The sequence below is a fragment of the Buceros rhinoceros genome, unplaced genomic scaffold (genome assembly GCF_000710305.1).
Source record: "Buceros rhinoceros silvestris isolate BGI_N320 unplaced genomic scaffold, ASM71030v1 scaffold15068, whole genome shotgun sequence".
In the NCBI taxonomy this organism is placed as follows: domain Eukaryota; kingdom Metazoa; phylum Chordata; class Aves; order Bucerotiformes; family Bucerotidae; genus Buceros; species Buceros rhinoceros.
In genome coordinates this window covers 21,635-44,797 of record NW_010428774.1, presented here as the reverse complement: position 1 = coordinate 44,797, position 23,163 = coordinate 21,635, and the positions used below count along the sequence as shown (strand labels likewise).

The 23,163-nt window shown below is 44.1% G+C and overlaps 1 protein-coding gene across 1 annotated transcript in view; it reads right to left on the bottom strand.

The window, feature by feature from the left end:
• Positions 1-16,962, bottom strand: part of SYT16 (synaptotagmin XVI) — a 40,108-nt gene extending 23,146 nt beyond the window's left edge. Inside the window, exon 1 of the mRNA XM_010142410.1 lies at positions 16,410-16,962. Within this exon, the coding sequence (XP_010140712.1) occupies positions 16,410-16,962 (553 nt within the window). The remainder of the gene's footprint in view (positions 1-16,409) is intronic.
• Between the last annotated feature and the right edge of the window lie 6,201 nt (positions 16,963-23,163).

Here is a 23,163-nt window from a genome sequence, read left to right as displayed (position 1 = left end):
GGGGACAGAAATCACCAATAAATCAGGGAAGTCTGTATTCAAGGTTGGAGAACTGGCTAGGAAGAACCCGTGACTTTTGTCAGATGATGGGATGAGCATTACCTCTGAATATAACTCTAAGAGGTACTGGGACATGGAAGCATCTCTCCAAAGATACAGGGAAAGCTCAGCACATCAAACACAGAAAACCAGGCTGGAAAATATGGTGAAGTCCCCCTTACATTGGCAAATAAATGGCCTGCTCACCTTACAGTACCTTTCCTCTTGTTCAATCTCTCACTTCGATGAAGCATTACAATGTGCCAAAGAAATGTCATGAGAGGCCTCATCACTTATTAAAACACACTGCCAGAGTTAAGAGATGGAGCCTAGCAGACCTTGCTAAATGAACACCACATAGTTCACTGGCCAGCAAGAAACACTGAGATTAAGAGTTTAATGTGTGCCTCTTACCTGTGCTGACCAAGGCGATGTTTGCTCTGTGGACTGCAGTGAACTGTTGTGCTTTCACGAGAAAAGGCATGTCTCGCCTTTGTGATTTTCCAAAATGAAAGAGATTTGATCCCTTCTTCTAGACTCTGTATAAACACATGCTGAAACTTAAGAACCTGTTTATGGTTCTTAAGGAAGAGGGGTATCAGTATGGATGTAGGTACTTCTGGACTTGAAAACCTCCTAGCTACTAGCTGTGATTTTCAAACTCCTCTTCCTGAAAGGCATTAACAGCAGCAGAGATACAAGTTCGTGGGACTGAGGCATATTTGTCCTCATACAGCAGTAATCCTCTTGCCTGGCCCTTGCTCCAGCCCCAGTTCCAAATCACTCTGCAGTACCCCAGCACCACGAAGCCAAACCAGATGCAAGGAGACCAAGCAGTGCTCCTGCCCCTGGTTGTTTTGAGATTAGCCATCAAAAAGTACCAAAAATCTTCCTAGAAGAGCCTCAAAGGAGCAGAATCATTATCCAATTACGACAAATCTAAACAAAAATGGCCTGTAAATTTTTGGGGTTAAAGAGGAAAAGGATCTTAAATTTCAAGTGACATTATGCAATCAGGCCAAGATTGTTTAATTTACCACATGCTGGGTAATAGCCTGAGAAGACTCCATGTTTCCAGAACTAAAATAGGCTCTTTATTAACTGAGTGATTTGCAGCGAGGCTGTGGGCAGAGCTGGCATTCAAGCCATTCAGCTCCCCAGAGCATCCTCCAAACATTTCCTTCCTGCGGTGCGCACTCCTCTTTCCAAGCTCTATTGAGGTTACTACAAAGATTTTTAACAGGTGAAAAGTTAATGAGTCCAAAGTGCAGACTGTCGTGACACTGATAGCAGAAACAGAGGATCAAGGAGAATCTCGTGTATGAACATGAAGTGAGAAGACTTTGCCGTGTGTCAAGGCTGAGTGGGAGAGAAGCTATTTGGGGCTCTCCGAGACGCTCAGCTTTGCTGTATGCCTGAGTTTGCTACAGATTTCTGATTCTGTAAGAAAAGAAAACTACTAGCTATATGAGTAAAAGGTCTGGTAAGAGAACACAAGGAGAAGGGGAGTCTCGGGCAGAGTCTAAAGAAGGTCTGAAACCGCTACGATTCCAATCTGGGCTCAGCACTTTCAAAAGATCCTTCATCCCTCCCACCTAGAAAGGCCCAGAGGATCTGCTCAGCTCAAACAGTGTTTGATACACCCTTGGGGCTTTACATCTACAAACCTTTCTGTGTTTTGTGATCGTGGCACCAGCCAGGGGCCAAAGCGGACTCTCGCACACATGGAGTTACCAGACCAGCAACTGTGAGGTAGCAGAGTGTGGGGTTATCTGCGTTTCCCCCAACCACTCAGCATTTCTCCCAAATAAATGTCTCCTATTGGGAGCTGTGGTTGTGCCCAACTATCTCTGTACACCCCGTAACAGCAACTCTACATCCCTCAGAAGCCTCTCTGGGTTTGAAGGAGACTTGAGATACCCAAGGATTAGTTTATAGGCATTTGTTCATAACGAAAGGATCTAATCTTGAGCTTAGTGAGGAATGGGGCAGAGAACCAAATGTCTCAGTGAAGGCATGCTTCAACATCTGGTTTCATCTAGATTCTGTCTGGCTATTTAAACAATATTAACTCTGAGAGGAAAAGTAAGAGCAACTCTGCACCATGTTGTGCCAGAAAAAGAGTTTGATGAAGAGCCGTATCTTGAAATGATCGCTCTAATCAGAGGGTGCATTAAAATCAAGCAATTGTATTTCAAAATTGAAACATTCTATGGAAGTAAAACCAAAGGGCACTTTCACAGCTCTTCCCTCTAATGAACTTCTCCAGACTTTAGAATGTGTTCAGGCCAATTTTCTAAGCAGCTACGTTTTTTAATGCATTTCATTTCTGTTTGTATAAAAGAGTCATTACATTAGTCCATAGAAGATCATAAAATTCTTCCCTTCAGTGCCATAAATTTCTAGTTTCTGTCATTGCCTGACATTTGGCGTATGCGCTGGCAAATGATACAGCATAATCCATTCACTGTTCACCTTGTGTTTGCAAAGCTGTTACAAAAGGAGACATTCAACTAAAAGGCTTGCTAAAGAAATGACTTAAGTGACACAGATCAAAAATAATTAGAACGAAGTCCTGCAGCCTTTACTCTGGCAAATTTGGGAATAAATTCATGAAAAACCCTGTGGATTAGGAGCCAAAATTCAAAAGCCGTGTACAGTTAATGGAAAGATGTTCAGGGATTTCAGCAGGGCTGGATCCAGGATCATCCCTCTATGTGTTTTAGAAATGAGCTGCAGCTAACCAATAAGGAAACCAAATTTAGTAAGAGGGAAAGCAAGATTCAGGACTTGTTCTCCGCAACAAAAGAACCTCTCCATGTTGAGGCTACAGACCTTAGACTGCAACTTCTTTAACCTTATTTCATGAATCAGCACCTTTGCATTCAGGTGACTCTGTACCGTATTCCCCGTTGCTGGACAGCAAAGAGCTGCATTTGGGTCTGCGTTCCACGCCTGCTGCTCTTGCTTTTTCAGATACTTCTGATCGAAAACTTTGTGAGCATGACACAGACATCTCAGACTGCTTAATCACCTCATTGTCACTGCCTGAAGGTGCTGTTTGTTCTTCACCCTCCCTGTAACTCTTCACTGAGAAAAAAACACAACTCAGGCTTTAGTCAATCTGCTGCCCTTGGCCAAGAACCCAGATGACACAGCACACTTCTAGCTCTCAGATGGACCTTCTCTTCTTCTGGGGAGAAAAAGGGAACCAAGGGTTTAGGGAGGGCTGGGGAATGAATTTGAGAATCACCTGTTTCTTCAAACCTCTGGAAAGCATGTGAATGTCATATTTCATCAGCAATACCTACATATTATTAGACCTTGCCCAATTCTGCACGTTACGCTATTTTTTTTAATGAAGGTATTTAACAGAGCAGAACACAAAATATGACACAAGACACATAGAGAACCATTTGTAAAATCATCAGCATGTGCAAAGACAAAGTAGTAAGCAAAGGACTTGAAAACTTTTTCTTGCTTTTATTCCCCTGCAGCTCCTGCTAAGGTGGAGAAGGAACTTCTTTTGTGCAGAAAAAGCAACTCAAACGTAACCTGCTCTAGGTGGTACCATAAACACATAAATACGGCACGTGGCTAACAGGCACTGCTGACTCCATCTGCCAGCAGCAGAGATCAATGTAAATTATAACCTTTAAAAGTGAAGATACGCATTTAAGCACGTTCTGGTGAGTGCCCTTCCTCTCCTGCTACCAAGGTGTGCTTTGAATATGAGATGACTGCACCCTCATCAGCACGTGAATATCTGCCAGATGGGGGAAGGAGGGTTCAATACACACTACACGTACTTGGCCTTGCTTTGTCAGGATGAAAACGCAGCGGCTTATTGCCGATCTCTCTGGCACCACCATCAAGGAAGCACAACAGCAGCACGTTTTGACCCACCGACACGCACAGAGGAGGAAGCGGTGGGGATGACGGGCTGTCGGCGTGTACGTGCATGTTTGCATACACGCATGTGAACAAGCCAGCTGTCAAGTAGCAGGATCGATGTGCCAAAGCTAATTGTACAAGGTTCCACAAGGCCAAGTGCTGGGTCCTGCACTTGGGACACAACAACCCCCTGCAGCGTTACAGGCTTGGGGAAGAGTGACTGGAAACTGCCCAGCAGAAAAGGACCTGGGGGTGTTGGTCAACAGCCAGCTGAACATGAGCCAGCAGTGTGCCCAGGTGGCCAGTCTGCTGCTTGCTCTTGAGCATGAAGTACATAATATCGTTGTCAAGACTCACTTTGATAATCACCGTGGCAAACCTGAGCAGCTGAACAAACAGGCATGGAGGACAAACGGGTGGAGGGCAGCTTCCTCAGTGACACTACCTGGTTTGGGAGGGAAAGCACCTTTTTCTACCTCAAATTTCACATCAATCGCACAGCTACAGGTTTCCCCTACAGGTGGGGAAACTGGATCCTGCTTTTACACACTGTCTAGTGTCTATTAAGAATGTGCAGTACAAACTTCATGACAACTGCTATGGCTGCTCCATAAATTCACCTGCTGCTGCACAGAAGACAGCTCTCAACAACTTGGGCAGAGAGGAGAGAGAGCAAGGAAGCCGGCAGTACCAAAGCAAACTGCTCCCACCAGCAGCCCAGCAGAAGCTGGCTTCCCTCATGCTGCCACGCTGGCAGATTTGACTCTCTGGTCTGATTTGCCACAGTTTGACCATAAGCCTGTTGTTCCCTCCAGAAAATTGCTCTCAGTTGGAGGAAAAAGCTAAGTGTTCCTATTCTGATAAAAATGGAAAAGGTTTTAGACATTAGTCTGTAAATGGTCAGTAACCAGCTATCATAAAAATTGATTATTTTTATGTAAGCTGTTAAAAATAAGTTCCTTTGAATTTTTTTTTAAAGAAGCTGTAACAAACCTATGGCCTAAATGTGCTACGACCTATTCAAATAATTGAAACACATAAAGCTAAATGTTCCTTTTTAGACTACTGTGTGGTCAATTCACTACCTGCAGTTCATGCAACATCTACAAAATTAATTTAAATGCTTGGCAAATGCTGATAAGTTCTATTTATACATGTATATATTTGGGGTATTTAAGATAAAAAATAAAATTACTCCAGTTTAAACAAAAGTCCTCTCTTCACTCAGCTTGCCAAAATAATACATCATCTTTAGTAACTAAGCCACATCTTCCACCATTTTCTACAACGACTAACATTAAAATCCTGGGTCCACGGGCATGAAGCTGTATACTGAAATACACGTTCACCTAATTCTGGTTATTACGAGGAATTTCGCAAAGGTCATGTGGATGCAGCACTCCTGGACCTCTCCTGTTAAGGCACCCCTTGGGTGACCTCCCTGTGAAACAGAGCAGGGCCCTATTTCTAAGACAGAAGGGGAAGGGTGAAGGGATGGAGGGCAGGAGTTTGGCCCGCTTGGGTATACTACTGGCCACTTGACTTTGACTTGAACTTTACCAACCCCCGAAGCGTGACTGCATCCCTTGCTACGACACTGGATGCTATTTCTTACCACCATTTGGAAGCATACAGCCTAATTAAACGGTGGCACTGGGAAATCTGTAGCAAATGCTTGATATGTCTGCCGCTGAATCTCTGCCTGAGCAGCAGGCAGCTCCGTGCCAACTTACTATCCCTGTATTAATAAAACTAACTCTACTCAGGGGAGAGAAAAATGTTCACCATTCAAATATACAAGTGTCCTGATTAGGAAAGGACAAGGGGGAAACATTTTCTATATCACCATGGAAACTTAAATAAAGGACCCATAATTACAATCTAAATTCTGGAAAGATAATGAATACATCTTGAGATCTGCAGATGTTTTGAGCACATACATATTTCTAGCAACTTCAACTCAATCACTTCTATGCAGCATCTGTTTTACAAATCAACTTCCCAGCACTCATAAGGATGCTTGCGGGATTTTTCCCCCCCCCGCCCCCACCCAGAGGAGATGGTGGGGGAGGAGAGAGGGTGACCTCTTTTTCTGGCAAGGTATTCCAAACCACCACTATTTATTCAGAAGTTTCAAACACCCAATCAGTAACAAAGTTAGCTTACAGGCATCCAAATACACTAAGCTAAAATGCATGAAATAAATAATTCAAGAATTCTCTACAGTGTTACCAAGTATAAAGAATAACATAATTTGCTCATAGCTTATCCAAGAAAAAAATTAACTAATAAAATACATAGTGGAGGTGTAAAATATAGATGCACTGTGTGCATTCTGTCTGCCTGCAGGTTAAAAAACAACAAACGAGTCATTTTGGCTGAACAATGAGAAGTTTGCAAATGTCACATTTCTGCTCTTCTATACATTCAATGCTGCCCTTGTGTGCCACCTCTTAAAGATTTTGATTCTGCTTTACGGAAGGCAGTGAGAGTTTCAATGGGAGCATCGCCAAGCCCTGAAGGAAGCAGAAGTACTATACAAAAAAAAAATTTATTTGATCATATAACCAAAGACAGTATCAGTACATCTATGCATAATGCATATACTCAGAGGGTCCCAGGAAAGCTCTGTGCCATATTCTTTGCTATTATAGAAGCAGTCACACAGGCCTGGCCTTAAAATTTTCATGATCAGAATGACATAGAGAAATGCTCATCTGCAACAGCTCCTAACTCAGCAAAACCCCAAACTGCACACAGAAAAAAACCAGCTTTTATTTTGGAAAACTGGAAAGGTCTGCTGCAAACAGGGTATCTGTATTTGAAAAAAGACAGAACAATTTGTAAAGTGAAGATGCAGCGACACACAAGATGTTGCTACGACCAATTTCTACACAACTACAGCTCTGATTTGCACTGTCTTCAACCTGGAGTAATCTTCTTGCTCTTGCTGTCAACCGGTTGAACTGGGGGTTCAAATAGAGGTGCAAAGTAACTCAACTATCTGATTTACAGGCTTGACTAAGGAGTAGAGCGTCCCACGTCTTCATTTATGCTCAAAACTAATTGGAGATACAATCTGATCACCAAAAAGCTTTCTTTTATGAAACAGAAACAAAATCCAAAACATCCACCTAGACCTCAAATGTGTTTAACGATGATGGAGAATACGCTGTGACACAGTAAACCCGAGCTTCTACATATGCCATTATGGACAAGAAGATCACGTACAAATGACCACAAACCGTTGACTAACACTGACTGGAAGGCAGCCTTCAGCTGGGCTTTCTCCTTGCACCCAGACCTATTGTCCCATTCTGACAGGCAAACCAACCAGGGAACCATTCAGTGCCCAGTGTTAACGGTGAGGTCCATGTCCCTTTGCCAAATGCCAAGTGACAGTGTCACGCTTTCACAACATGTCAGTCTCTACCTCTTCATCTGCCCTCACCCCATGACCAAACCAACTGGGAAGCTCTCCAAGGAGAACACATTTGGGTGTTTCCATGCAATGCAGGCAGAGAGAATCACAACTTGTCAGCTTTCATACCAGGGGACATTTCCAACAAAAAGAAAAAAGCAAACAAAGTCAGAAAGCAATCAGAAACAAGACATTATCCGGCTCTGACCGTCAAGCATCTCTACAGCCAAACACTACAGCAGTCAGAGCAATGAACTCCAATTCTGCACACTGCTGTGCAAAGAAATAGAGAACTGCCCACAGAAAACAGCATGAAAATCAAGATATCTTCCTGTTGCTTTTCTCCCTACTCCCAATTTGGATTTTAAAAATAGGAACATGGGATTCAGCTTCAGACTGACTCTCGTCCAAGGTTCTTCCATAGCTAAAGGAAATGGCAGCCAAGAAGCAGAAGCACAATCATCCCTGATTTTCCCAATCACCTACTTTACATTTTATATGTGGATTAAACATGAGTCAGGCTTAATTTATGCTACTGGGTTTTATTAGCACAGGCCCAGGATTTGTGAAGAAGGGGAAGAAAAAAAGAGAGATTACACACTGTAGGAGCCACTGCTAAGCCAGGAAACCCCCTGGTGTGGATGCAGTTACATCCATGAGTCAGCCTACCCCCCTTTGCCAGCCCAGGTTAGGCTGCTTGAAGAAAACATGCAGCTGCAGAAGAAGAGGAGCATTCTGTCAGCAGATGCTGTGTCTACGCTGGGGACACTGCAGGGCACAGGCATAGCTGTGCATGCTCTGAGCTGTGGGGCTGAAAAAGCTCACGGACTCAGAAACTAAACAAACTGCCGGATCCCACTAGCCGACACATTAGAAAACACAGTCCTTTCTTTCCAGCTAAAGATAGATGTATAAGCATTATTTTTATGACAGTTTTCCTGGTAGCTTTCATACCACACTGTGTTGAATTCCTTCGGGTTCCCCATCAGTCTCCTCTTCTTCTTGTTTGCTTGGCATGGCTACGCACTTCTTCTAAAGCAAGGGAGTCACTTTGTAACCTCCCTCCACCATGTGTAAGGAAGTTTCTCTGAATTGGCATTGTCTTCTTCTAGAAGATAGTCTTCCACCTAGCAGAAGTGGAACTGGCCAAAGAAATGCTCAGGAAAACCCAGGACACTGACTCTTGCTCCTCTTTAAAGCAGTTTCACAATGCCACTCTCACAGCCTTTGCGGCCCAGCACACGCGCACCAATTCCACACCAGTCGTAGCACCCAGCGCTGTAACCATTAGCCTCATCCCAGTCTGTCTGTGCGGATTAACAAGCTGGAAAACAACTCCCTCACAAAGGTATTTGTTTGGGGTTGCTACGGAAAACAACTGCATTGCAACAAGGCACATATTTATTTTCCCACTGATTTTTCTAATCGAAACTTGCTGTTTGCTACCAGAGGGTTGATTCACCACAGCCTCCCTTTATCACCGCTGTGACTCCGCCGTTTCCATGGCACTCCTGGGAAAATCACAGACTTCAGCAGCAGCAGTGGGTCAGGATGTGGTGCAACAAGACTCACATGTGTTCAGGATCAAAGCTGTCTCCCAAAAGGGACAATCATGTCTACTAGGCTTCCCCTCTTCCCCTTGTTTCAGTTTTAGCAATCATGTGGCCAACCTACCTGACTCAAAAGTAAGAGGGAAGGGGCTGGTAACTCTCAGTTGGAGCAACGAGCTGGTCCAGTTCACCACACAGCGGAGTGCTTGTGAGGCCAGACATGGGAAGCAGCACAACTGTGCTATCAGGGAAGGACAATATATCTCAGCTGCAGTTTTACACCAGCTACCGACAACTGCAAAACTGCGCCCTCAGACCCAAGGGTTTTATAGCCACGTTATTTATGGTAAGAAGTCTAGACCCCCAAACTGACCCTGAGACACAGAGCTCCAGCAAACCTCAGAGCTCTCGTTAATCCAAATTCAGGGCTTTCTCTCCAGCACCACTCTCATACTATTTGATGGAAAATACTCCCACACAGATTATGCTGCAACGTATAGACCGTATGGGCTTGAATCTCTCTCAGCCTGAGGAGAGAAAAGCCTCCAAGCACCCAGCTTGTGTGGGCAAGCACTCACACCCCATGCAACGAGCCCCTTCAGGGATGCTTCACATGGATATTGAGCTCTCTAGAAAGGGGACCACCCACCTGAACATCAAGGAACTTTTAAGTAGGATGACGAAGCCATCAAAGCATCAGCTATTTTCATGGTCATTAGAAGGGATTTTCTACAGATTTTGCTACGGACTGGTTTAAAATTCAACATAAGTCATTCATGTTGGTCTACAAACAGGTACTGATGAAGCATCCTTAATTCAATCCGAGAAAACGTCATGAGAATCACACAAACAGCATCTGCAGAGGTACAGCCCAACCACACCTTCCTTGTTACCTGGGAGATCCACACAGCCCAATCATGCCACGCACATGTCTATAAAACTGCACATTTTTTCTTCCATGACTGCACATTTCTTTCTTCCCTCTTTTCTTTCATTGGTGTCTTTCCCCTCAGTTACTAAAACTGTTTCAGGAATCTGTGAGGCCACTCCAAATGACGGCTGCTGCCAAGAGATCATTACAACAGCCAAAAATTAACTGGGCACAAGGAAGTCCTATCCATACCCCTGTCTGGCAAGAGGGGAGGATCAACATCAGCTCACCTTTTGGCAGAGTGATCCAATCTCATACAAGCTTACATTAGTGTTTCTGGAGCTGTTAAGCAGAGCAAAGAAGCCAGGTGGCTTATTTATGCTTCCAAAAGCCCTAATGGTCATTTCCTTCTATAAGCATTTGCCTGCCACCATGGGTTTGCATGAGTGGCCTTCTACAGAGTGGGCCAAGCTAGCAACAACTGCAACTGAAAAACAGAAACCAACCAACCAAAAAGAGACAAAAAGTTCTACTGTTTGTATCAGCACACAGAAATACTATATTCCAGCTCTGCACAGAGTGCTGCTCGTATGCCTGCACGTAACCTCCACCACAACGCAATGAGATCATTCACACCTGCCTCGCCTGTAGTAGGAGATGGAAGGTGAGGAGGCATGGTTTCTAGAAGAGAGGCAGCACTTCCCAGATGCTGCCAAGATGCTGTTTATTGGTAAATGAAGCCTCTCGAGTCCTAAACAATCTTCCCAGAGGAAGATAGAGTCGCAACTGCCATATGGGAGTGGGATGCGGATGCCACTTAGCAAAAGTGGATCAGAAAATACATGCACACACACGCTCACACACACAATTTGTTCTGTAACTGCACTGAATGGCAAAATTCATTTCTTCCTCTCAAATACATCCTTCTCCATACAGCTTATGCAACCTTCTGGATGGCAAGACCAGATGACAAGTACTCCTGAACGGAGCACCCTTCATCATGCGCCTTAGGGAGCTAGGCACAAGGAAGCTCTACCCACCAGACCAAGAACTTGATAAATACCAAAACCATCGACCACAGTGGGCTTACAAAGATATTGTGCCTCAAATAACCAAATGAGGATGAAGAGCAATGTTGACAGGTCTAAGGCAGAGCCTTCTGTGGAAGCACCTTCAAAAACTAGTGCTTTGCACCACTTTCTGTTTTCATTCTGCCAGCTGTAAAGCTGACATACCACAATCCATCCTTCATTCGCAGCTATTGCATACTCTCATCACCACTTACTTTCGGCATCATGGATGAAGACCCCTTACAATTTGAAGCTTTGAAAAGACAGAACTGCAAAGGAGTACTTCAGTCATAAAGAGGAACACGGTACACCTTCGCAAGGACAAAAGTCTGCGTACAAACACTTTCTGAGTGGTTCTGAATTTCCCAAAGACAAAGCATTCAATGCACACTCACGTCTGCACTTCATCTCAGGAAGCTGCGGACTCACACCACATTCTTCAGAGACTAGATGCGTATCCCCAGTCACGTTAGTTCTTTTTCCCACTTGAGCAGCCGAGAGTATTTTCTGTGAAGTGCTTTTGCCCACTGTCTTTGCCTTTCTTCCCTCAGCCCTAGTGGTGCTGCTGATTCAGTGTAGCCCCTTTAAATGTACTGCTTTTGAGTACAGGCATCAGATTTTATAGGGCTACATTCTGGCTGGAGAACCAGCTGGCTCCAGAGCCAGACAGGTGATAAAATTCACAAACACTTTGGATCTTCACATGGAAACTGGCCATCTATCTATTTTAGTCTAGGGTTCAAGCAGAACTTTTATTTATCACACAAGCAGCATATTTTTCTTGCAGGTATATTTTGCTATATGGGTTTATAGGACCTAATGAAACCTCACTTTTTGCCTAGGAATTCCTCGCTGAATAAAGGGTCATTTACTGAGGTCAGGAGTGCTCGTATACAGCAGAAAGAATAATTTTCTCTACTACAGCAATTACTGGCAAAAATCAATGACCCCTGTTAAGCTGGAGGCCAAGGTAAGTAAATGTAATAGTTCTTTCTAGTTTTAAAACCTCTCAGAGCCTCAGCTGCGTGCCTCCCCTCAGACACACATTGAGGGTAACTCTCTGGTCATCTAGACAAGATTCCTATCTGGTCCTCAAACTTCATAGCACTCCAGGGTCAAAAAAAAATTTATTTTAGTGCAACTGAAATGCAAACTTTAGCTAGCACTGAGATCGCCTAATTGATGGGGAAAAAGTCTCCACAGACTTCATGGAGTGTAAGCCTAGTGTTCCCCTCTATATTCCTGCAGCACACAGTGTCAGACAGCGCAGGAGACTCCTCAATCACAGAACTCGCTATGCAAAACCAGTTCAGCTTCGATTCAGAAGACTCAGCTCTGCCTGTGTGCCTGTCCACGTGCCATTCCAGAGCAGCAGCTGCTGAAACCACTAACTTAATGGTCATTTTGATTTTTTGTTTGCAAAGGACACTTTGGAAACAAAAGCCATGGCATTCCCAGCACAACTACTGCTGCTCTTCACCCTTTTTGTTATTAACTATTTTTTTCTGTAGATTCAGGCTGAGGAGCAGATGGACTGACCAGTAGAACGTCTCTGCTTGCACTGCACCACTTTAAGAGGTGGCTTATTGCTCCATTGCTTTTTTTCAATTCTTAAGCCAAACGTGCGGTGACAGATTTGGCAGCTGCACTCTTGCCAGCCACCCCCAGTCAGCTGAGAGCAGTATCTGAGCTGTGGGGGGATGCCAAGGCTGCTCACTCCCCCTTCTGTGAGGAGAGGCAGTTTCTCTATCAGAAATACTGAGGTCAGAAAATAAAGGAGGGTCTCACGGAAGGTGCAAGAGCAAGTTCATCTGTATTTGCAAAATCTACAACTTTCTGCAAATGGTGGCAGGAATCTGCACTTGGGGAAGGCTCTGCCTTCCCATCATCAACCTCTCACAGCAAACACTTGGCCTTGCAGTATTTCCCGCTGAACTACCTCCTCAGTTTTAAACTGAGGATCAAAAGCATCCAAAGCGAACAACTTTTCCCTACGTTTGTTTGGCACCTCGGTGCAATATTCCTGTCATCATTTAAGCACAGATCAGGACGGGCGGCAGCCAAGCCTGCACCCTGCTGATTAGCATGCCTCACAGTATCGGACAGATCTCAGAGCCCAAGAATTTCATTGCTCAAATACTTTATTAGATCTCTAAGCCTAAAAATGGTCTTCAATAACATGTATGCTGCTTTGGGACCTCAGAAAAGCTACTCTGGGAGCTAGGAAACATTTCCTAGGAGGCAAAAATGTGATCAAAAACATATTTGATAAAAGGGAGAAGGGGTAATGATGCATTTTAACCACAATTTTATTTTATTTCATCTCAGAAACATGCTCTAAGTTTAAGAGAGGGGAACAACTATTGGATTTTCTTTTGCATCTTTTTTAAAACAATATTATTCTCATCCAGGGTTGGTGGGGTTTTTTCCCCCCCGTAAACCCAATAAACTATAATATTGGAATGACCTTGTAACTGGTTTCTGTGGCTCTTTAATCACCAGTGGCTGCTAAATGAAGCATATCTATTTTCTCTGTTACATTACTATTGGCAACCAGGTCTTCAGAAAGTGCCCAGAAATATTTCCATGGCAACAAAAAGCATTCAGCATTGCTACTGTTTTGTGCCAATTTAGCTTTAAAATATTCTATTGTGGAGAGAAATATGGTACATTAAGTGAAATAAAGTCAAGATGCAATGTTCTGAAAAGAATACATGGATAAACAGGAAGCATGTATTTTGTAGAAATGGGGGGAAAAATACCAAATGGAAGGAAAAATGTTCAAAGCTAATATTGATGCTACTGAATGCCTTTGCTGAATGTCAGCAAGTCCATATGCTCTCTTACATTGTCATTTAGGGTTAGGTAGCAAAGCTAACAGAAATAAGGTACCTCAAACATCTTCTCTTGATCCTATTAATCCATGACTGAAATTTTAAGTTGCCAGGGTATTACAGCCTCTCTGCATGTCTAGGTTACCATCAGAAGAGTTCATACTCTTGATGATAGAGAATGAATCTAAAGGAAAGAGAGGAAATAAAGAGTTGAAAAATGAAATGCAAAGAGCGGGTGTGTGTTTTGGAAGTGAAGGGTCACTTAGGAGAGCTAAACGAGTTCTTCCACATCAAAGATCTTGTGGAAGACATTTTCAAATCACAGTTCAGCACTTTCTCTCCTATTATACAACTTAGATAGTTCTGAGGGGAAAAAAGGCATCAGCTCCCAGCCCTCCAGCTCTCAGCCAACTCCATGACGATAAAGTCTTGAGACCATTGGATGGCCCTTTGTGCAATGCATTGCAGAGATGAAAAGTTAAAAGACTATTTGAGGGCGTTTGGAGTGACATTCCCTCTGGTGTAAAAAGCTATGTGATGCCCTCTAAAGCACTTTGTGTGGAAGCAGAGAGCTCTAGGCAGCAGCAGTGTAGGTGCTGGGGAACTCTGTAAGGCCAGACTTCCAGTCCACACTGGCTCCAGACAGCTTCCTGAGAAGGAAAGCCAGTATATCTTAAAAGAGAGTCCAACAGCAACTTGATCAGTACCTGCTCTCAGCTCAAAGAGTGGCTCAGAGCGACCCTCTCCTTGAGCTGCAGTGATGGGTTACTCTGGCATCTTACTGTCACTCGAAGCATCTCTCACCAGGAAAATTCATCTGGTCCAAGTGGCTGCCTAAGGACCCTCTTTCTCACATGTCCCTGCAGACAAGACTGCAGGTGAGAAACTGTTCCAACAGTGACAGCAGCCCATTCCTGGCCCCCGTTTCCCTGAAAGCTCACCACCTTTTCACCCACCCGCTGTCAGAAAGAGGGTAATCCAGAGATAGGACAAAGATCTGGAGGTCACCATTGGAATAACATGTTCAGCAAGTAGTTGGTCTCCAACCTACTCTGAAGAGCCCCAGGATTTGTCACGGATCACTCTAACAAGCCCTCTTGGGGGTACAGGCTTTGCAGGAGACAAGGTTACACCTTGGACAGCACTTGTCCAGGAGGATCCATGACCCCAGCACTCCCCAGAAGGACACTACATGCCCTGCTCCACGGCGTCTGTGCACACACTGGACACATAATCCAAGTACACACAGCAAATCCAGCCCTGCAGCATTGACTTCGTGCCTATGAACAAGCCCTGTGGGCAGGGTACCACACAGGCAATGTACAGGGGTACCAGAAGGTAGGGGATCTGTACAGGTTAAAAGCTGGGCTCCAAGAGATACAGCTCTGAGGTGTTTAACCTGACAATTGGCAATCATTCATCTGGAATATGAAACAAGCAGTCCCAGTTTGGGAGACAGAACAGCTAGACCAAAAGCTCTTTTTAATTATTTATTCCCTGGCCATAACAGTGTGAGGAATAGTAATAAAGAAAAGAGCTAATTTTAACATTCATTAAAGAACACCGTCAAGGTTTATACCCTCCCAGTCTGATATTCCTATTAAATACGAAAACAAACAGGCTGATCTTCTGCAGTCTGCACAGAAATGGCTAAATATGTAAGACTTCCCTAGAAGCCAAGAGTGATGAAAAGCTCTTGGACATTATAAACCAAACATTTTCAAGAGCATTTACTGCCTGTTTCAAAAAAAGGAATTTAGGTATTTGAAGCCAAATTCTGAAGAACCTCAGTGAGTCTCAAGTTCTTCATCAGCTCCATATTGTAGACTCACCTCCTGCTCCCCCCTTCCTCCCTTAACCCCCTTCCTAGGACCTTCGTAAAGAGCAGCTTTAACCCAGCAAGACCCAAGGATGGTGTCAGCTTTCCTGCTTCTGGTTGGGACATATGTCTCCACCAGTCCTCTGTGTCCCAGGTAACTTCCAGCCACATTTATGGCGATATTTAGTGAGCACAGGTCACACAGCTGAAATTCAGTCCTGAACACATTTGCCTGCAAAGCTGTTCATGTCACTTCACGATCAGAAGTCACAGTTAGGCCTATTTTAAACCGAAAATACCAAATTCAGTTCTCCTTCCCATAATCTCCTGCCTGCTGTCCTCTTCAGTCTTATTTGAAAAGCCTGCGGGGGTGGTGGGAGGGGAGGAAAGAGATTTGGGAGCCTTTCATCCATAAAATCATGAGATATGGCTGGCTTTTTAGTACAGCATTTCACAGCACATGGCACAGTAACATCTTGAGATTCCTGGCACAAAGAAACAAGGTTTGAGATTATATATATCTTTAATAGCAATGACGCAAACGCAGATGGTTCTCAAAGCAAAGGCTTAAGGCTAAACACTTCCTTTGAAGGGTCCTGCTACCAGAAACAAAACGTGGGGGGAGCAAAATACTCCTTGCTACAGCAGCAGGGCCCAATTGCCTCCTCACACACAGCATTTCACCCTGGAGATTTCCACTTATTTCAGTGAAATTAGTCTCACGAACGAGAGCAGAATTGGCAACAGGAGAGGAAAGGTTAGATTTTACTTTGGGATTTGGGGAGTTTTACTTTAGCTGGGGGAAACAAAGACAACACAGAACATAATGAGCAGATTAGCAACTAAGTCAAATCAATACCCAGAAAAGAGAGGTCTGGGTAATTCTGTCAGGGTGTATGCTGGCCGCTTACCTGCAAAACTTGCTTTGCCATTATTACTTTTTAAGGAGCCACCTGAGCAGAGGTTGAGCTCATGACCTGCCATCCTCAGAGAGGGCTCACCTTCTTCCTCAGCGATGGGAGGAAGCTGGTCAAGTGGCTGCAGATCTTCATTCACCCAGCAGGATCCATCAGCTGTCAAAGACCTGGTGCTCTCAACACACTGCTCTGGTAAGCTGCTGGTATTTCTAACCCATTTTTGCCTCTGGGGACCGATGTCAGAACCGTGAGGGACGTCTTGTGAAGCAAGATCAGGACAGCTGATATGACCATCTTCTCTAGGATACAAGTATTCTTCATCCCAGAGGTCCAGGTGTTGTTCATCGTCTGATTCCTCAGAATAATCCTCATAAACTCCTCCATTATTCTCCAAGTCCTGGTTCCTCTCTTCTGTCTTATGACCCGCTCCACTCAAACTCAGCAGTGAAGCAGATAGAGAGTCTCCTGCTTGCTGGATAGCTTCGTATATTTGAGACATCCAAGAAGACAGTGGCTGAAGGAAATTCTGAGCAGCCTCAGAAGCCATGTTTAACACTACGCCAGTATCAGGTGATCAGCTGTTCAAGCTTTGCCAGCATGTCGCTTATAATTCGGGGAGCTACAGAATAAGCACCATAAGAGATTACTGTAAATTGCTTGTCCATCAACACCTGTCGACACACGATCTACGTAAAATGTCTAGAACTGAGAGGAGAAATGGAAAAAGCACTTCTCCCCATTGAGAATACCTCTAAAAATCCAGAAATGATGGACAAATTACACATATTCCTGCAGAGATGCGGAAAGCTTTCATTCACGCTAAACCTTACACAAAAATAAAAACATAGAACATTGGAACAGAAATACCTTTTCTGAAGTGTGCACATTCTGGTTACAGCTGTCAACAGACCTGGTAAAAAAAAGTACAAAACAACCTGCAGTCAAAAATCTCAAATAATCTCCACCACATCCTTAGGATTAGCAGGTCCAGATGGGAAAACTGAAGATGGAGAATTTGGGGAGAATTATGTTTAGACTGATGAAAGCAACAGGCCTGAAGTGGCGGACAACTATCTTGAATGCTTTGCTCCAGAAAGATTCTGAAGAAGCCCTCTCTGCCCACAGAGTAACACAATCCAGAGTTGGTTTACCCTTCACAGCAACAAAATTAAAAAAAAAAAAAAAACAAACCCACCACAGGAAGTGGAATATTATAGGTATGAAATTACTGGGAACAGAAGCAAGTGAACAAAAGCGTTGGTATCATGTTGATGTTTCCCCAAAACTCACCTAAACCCTAAATAAAAACAAAACTTGCAGAAAGTTAAGGTGCCTTTTTGCCCAATGTACGTCTTTCCACATTATCACAAGGTAGATATTCTTTTAGGAGCTCTGAGAAGAGGAAGAAACCTACAAATAGGATGATGGGTTTAGAGGGAAAAAATTAAGGAGTTGCAGATTTTAGGGTAAAAGACAACTAAAAAGCTTCAAAAATAAATACCAGTGCCTTGCTGAATTTAGGGGTCTAGGAGAAAACAATGAAAGGGTAAATATGGTATAAGCAGCAAGAAAACCAGCTCAGCAGCGATGTGTATTACCCTGTGTAATGGTCTCCAGAGAAATGTGGTGGGAATCCCAGTGTTTTGGGTTTTTAAATGCGCACGGACTAAGGACATCCCACCTTGCTTGGTGAGTGGCTTTTTTACAGATGACATCATCAACTTAAGAAGTTTTTACGTTTTGAAAGACTTGTGCCAAATAATTTTGTTCGGGTTATTAAAGCCATTTTAAAAGCTGATGGCTGTCACAAACTCTCTGGGCTCGGGGCACACGTGTTCCAGTATCCACCTGTCAAATGCTGGCTTTTGGCTCAGCTGCTGGGACCCAGGTAACGTTCCCTGCCACACATTAAATCTTTGGCAAAGAACAGAGAATGTCACAGCGTAACCTCCCAGGTTACTCCTCTTCCCAACCCTGCCCTTGGCAAAGCCTCTCTGCTTTGTGCAACTGATTTTTACATAGACCTGCAGTGATTGCACACTCCAACCACCACATTTTCAGCATGATGCAAATTTGCTACTGCTAAGTCACAACACCAACGAAGTCACTGCGAGGAGATGGTACTTGTGGGACTTGTACAGTGGGATTCTCCCAGGCATAGGAGGTAAATTTGGGTGGGTGAGTACTGGATACTGGATACATTTTTAACCTGTCATTTCTTTATTGGCAACAGCAAATGAATCTCTGGTTTCTGATGAAAGGAGAGCTTCATAACGCCCAGCCTCCATCTGAGCAGCAAGATACATGACAGCAGTAGCCCTTGAAGGGATTCAGGCATCCAGGAGTGATAGCTAACCAACGCAGATAAAACATATGGGTGCTAAAATGAAGTGCTGATCTGTTCTAAAAATCAACAGAACATAGACTTGTGATATTTGCATAGGGAATAATTAGCTCCTCTCGTTACTGGATTTCAGAGCTAACACCCATTTGGTCCAACAGCGCCATCCCACTTCTCCCACCGCTGCGTCTGACTGCACCGCGGCTCGGGCAAACACGACAGACCTGCACAAGCATTAGAGAGGTTGGTATCACAACCATAAAGATGGAGTTTTCAAGGCAAGATTTTACTTCTGTTGTGGAATTAAAGCCATGATCTACAGTCACCTTCTGGGCCGGGATGTGGTCCACCAGTCATCCAAACAGGTACGTAAGCCTTGAACATGCATCTTCCAAGTAGTTACCCCCATCATTGCGCTGTAAGTACACTGGGGGGAAACATGACACACATGCGCATACATACACATCCACAATTCTACCCAAACACTGGAAACCCGTCTGGATTTAAGCCAGAGAACCTCAACAAATGGTTTGATTTCAGTTTATAGACAATGGATTGACACTGAAATACATTTCACCCCAAAAATCTGAACTGCTTTGCAGTAACACCTGTAAGAACTCACAATCCAGTGCCTGCGTAATCCCTACAGGCAGGAGCCACGAGATTTCCAGGGCGCTTTGTTCTGTTTTGCCCCCTGTAATGTTACAGGCTTGGGGAAGAGTGGCTGAAAAGCTGACCAGCTGAAAAGGACCTGCGAGTGCTGGTCGACAGCTGACTCAATATGAGCCAGCAGTGTGCCCAGGGGGCCAAGAAGGCAAACCGCATCCTGGCTCGTATCAGCAAGTGTGGACAGCAGGACCAGGACAGTGCTGTCCCCCTGTACTCAACACTGGTGAAACCAAATCTGTGTTCAGTTTTGGGTCCCTCATTTCAAGAAGGACATTCAAATGCTGGAGTGTGTTCAGAGAAGGGCAACAAAGCTGGTGAAGGGTCTAGAGAACAAGTCTAGAGAACAAGAGAGGAGTGGCTGAGGGAACTGGGGTTGCTTAGCTTGGGGAAAAGGAAGCTCAGGGGAGACCTTATCGCTCTTTACAACTACCTAGAAGGAGGCTGTAGAGAGGTGGGGGTTGGTCTCTTCTCCCATGTAACAAGTGACAGGATGAGAGAAAATGGGCTTAAGTTGCATCACGGGAAATTTAGGTCGGATATCAGGAAAAATGTCTTTACAGAAGGGGTTGTGAAACATTGGAACAGGCTGCCCAGGGAAGTGGTGGAGTCCCCATCCCTGGAAGCGTTGAAAAGCCGTGTGGATGTGCAGCGGAGGGACATGGTTTAGGGACCCTGGCAGTGCAGGGTGAACAGTTGGGCTCAGTGATCTTAAAGGTCTCTTCCAACCAGATGATTCTGTAATTCTATGCTTGGCTTTTCCTCCCGTCCCCTCCTTCTTACCAAAGACTCCTCAGTCAGTGATACGCTGAACAACTGGAGTTCAGCTGAATTATAAATTGCTTATTTTTGGCCTCGCAGCAGATGGATAAAATGTGTAACAAGCTGCAGACGAGTTTAGATGGGCAACATTTTCACAAACTGAACAGAGGATCAAAGGGGGATGAGCTCTGTTATAGGCCTGCTGTTTTCCGGGAGCTCGTTCCCTTAATTAGCAGGCACGGCTCTAAAGGGTATTTTTTATTATATATTTCACAACTCGGCCTTTTTAACATAACGGATTTGTAGTTTCGAATTTTCTAACAATTTTAACTTGCATTAGAAAAAAATAACTGAGAAGAGCATTTTAAATGTGTGGGAAAGAAAAATCCATTTCTTTTTAAAAGCACTTATCAAAAAAAGAGGGACAGAAAAAAAAACTCGCTTCAAGTTCCATCTCCTAAAACTAACCGCAAGAATTTTCACACTGAATCGCCTGCTTAACTCGAAGTTGTTTTTATTTTTTGCCTCTTGGAAAATCAGATCACTAAAAGGATCAATGCTAAGCCTCTCACAGAAACCATCATAACCTTTACTACAATCTATATTCCCTTGCCTCGGTAGGATCATTAATCCTGAGCAGCATTCCCATTGAGGGGGCAATTACTGTATGGCTAAAAAAAGAACGCTATTAGCAGAATTTCAAACACTACCACAGTGCAGAGGTTGGTAATATTAGCAAAGCATCTTTCAACCTTCTTGATATGTAGGCTCCTAAAAACTGCCATCGGATGTCCATTTCTTACAACGATTTCCCTTACCCAAGCTGCTGTAGAGAGCAAGCACAAACTTCCCTTCCCTCAGTCACTTCTTGATTGGCCCTTGCAAAAGTTTTCTACCAAACCCCTCCCTTGTAGGGGGACTTGTAGACCACAGGGTGAAAACGGTGTCCCAGCATATAATAACTGAATAATTTTCAAGGGAGGGTTTATCTCTGAAACACTAGATGTGGAAGAAATCCACAGGCTGGGAATGAACTGTTCTTTGTAGAGAACAAGGGGAGGAAATCAGCTCCCAGCTTCCAAAGATCAGAAGACATTTTGTCATGTCACTGTTTTAGAAAGATGCGGTTCTTTTGCAGCTGCCAAGAAAATTGTACCAAGAAGCTTTTCTAACAGTTTGGGCAAGTCGCTGAATCCATCTGTCCACATTTGAAACTCTGAGCACTGTGCTGGGACACCGGTTTAGGCAGCCACACTACACATACCCAGAGGAACGATTCCCGCCTTCCTCACTTCTCAGAAATTTTAATTAAGGCATTGATAATGATTTACCTTTATTTTCTGATCTCATACAGAGAACATCAGCCCCTCATGCCCCCCTGGCAATGCCTTGGATCACATCCACGGCCAAGAGCTTTATGTGTGGATACCCAAGAAAAGCAGCGTTACAGACCCACCACAAAGCCCTGCTCCAAGCTTAGGGGGAAAGACCTAGAACAAGGTGTGAATCTAAGCTGATGCTCAGAACATCAAGGGTCTGCATACAAGGCAAGGTCATTTCGCTGTTCATGAAAGGAGGAAGGCAGGCAGGCTTGGAGGAGTAAGATGATTTAATAACTCTTTTTAAGCTATTGAAAACGATAATGAGCCTGATCCTCCTTCTGGACTGGAGCCCAGTTAGCACACATGTAAAACAGCAGAGGGGAGATTAGAAATGTACTCTGCTGAAGGCAGGCAGCAGCAGCACTGGGCCAAGAAATCCTCTAGCCTAGTTCTGGGAGCAATCTGGACTCTTCGCTCCTCCTGTAGATGCCAAAATCGTGTTTAACAAGATGCTATCAAAGCCCTTCCATCCTCACAGTGAAGGAAAACCAAACACTGCTACGATGAAACTGTATTTCCAGTTAAAATTGTCACAGTGCCAAAACCAGCCTGGGTGCTTGGAGCTGTTTTTGAGCCTCTTGCAGAAGCTTTAGGAGGAAAGTTCATGGACAGTGCCCAAGGTTCACAGCAGTTGCGAGCGTCACTGATGACCAAGTTTCCCTAAGGTAAAACAAAACAGAAACACAGAACATCTTGGTACCTTGGTGGCCTATGTGCTATAAAAATGCTATTTATGTAGCTGGATTTAACAAAGAAAAAAATCTTTAAAAAAAGAGAAGACAGAGACACTTTCCAAGTGATTATGTGCTCTGTAATAATAGTTTTCAGATGGTGATTCAGAAACTCCAGGGCATTCAAGGAAGATCTAATGGCTTATGCCAATAAATTATACACATCTCATTGGAAACATTCACGGGTTACAAATCAACATGGCAATAAACCTACTGCCGCAGCGCACTGGTCCTGCAAGCCCCGAAAGGGTGAAGTGAAAACAAGGATGAGATCAGACAGACAGCAAAGCACCCTGCTGCACAGGGTTTAGCCTACGCAGAGGAAGCCTGCAGACTTATTCCTCACTTCCAAATCATCTCAAGTCTTTGCAGGCAGCTCGCTACTAGTGAAGCTGTGCCAAATTAGTTGTAAAAATTGATACCCAAATGACAGAAGTGGTTTTGATCAGGATATTTAGCCCCATGGTGTCTCTTCCTTTCTTCCCATTCCTTTGTTGTATGTTCTGCTTTTGTCAAAAATAATGGCAATTGCTGATCCTCAGTTTCAGTGGGATGAGGAGAAGAGGAAAAGCACAGAAGAAAAAGTAAATTACGCAAATGTTACATTAATTGTTCAAAATTGTGGAGCCTTTTTCAAAAAATCCAGGACTCCACATTACAAACTGTGAGAAATTCAGGCAAAAAATTGCTCCTGGAAGACCAGCCTACAAAACAAATACTATGATCACACGCTCCACCAGCAATGGGGCTGAGGAGCTGGTGGTGATTTCCTGTGCTGACCACCTCACACCTTTGTTTTTGCTTAGACTGTAAGACCTTCTAAACTCAGAAGCGTGTTCGTGTCATGTAAGTCCAGTGCACTCACG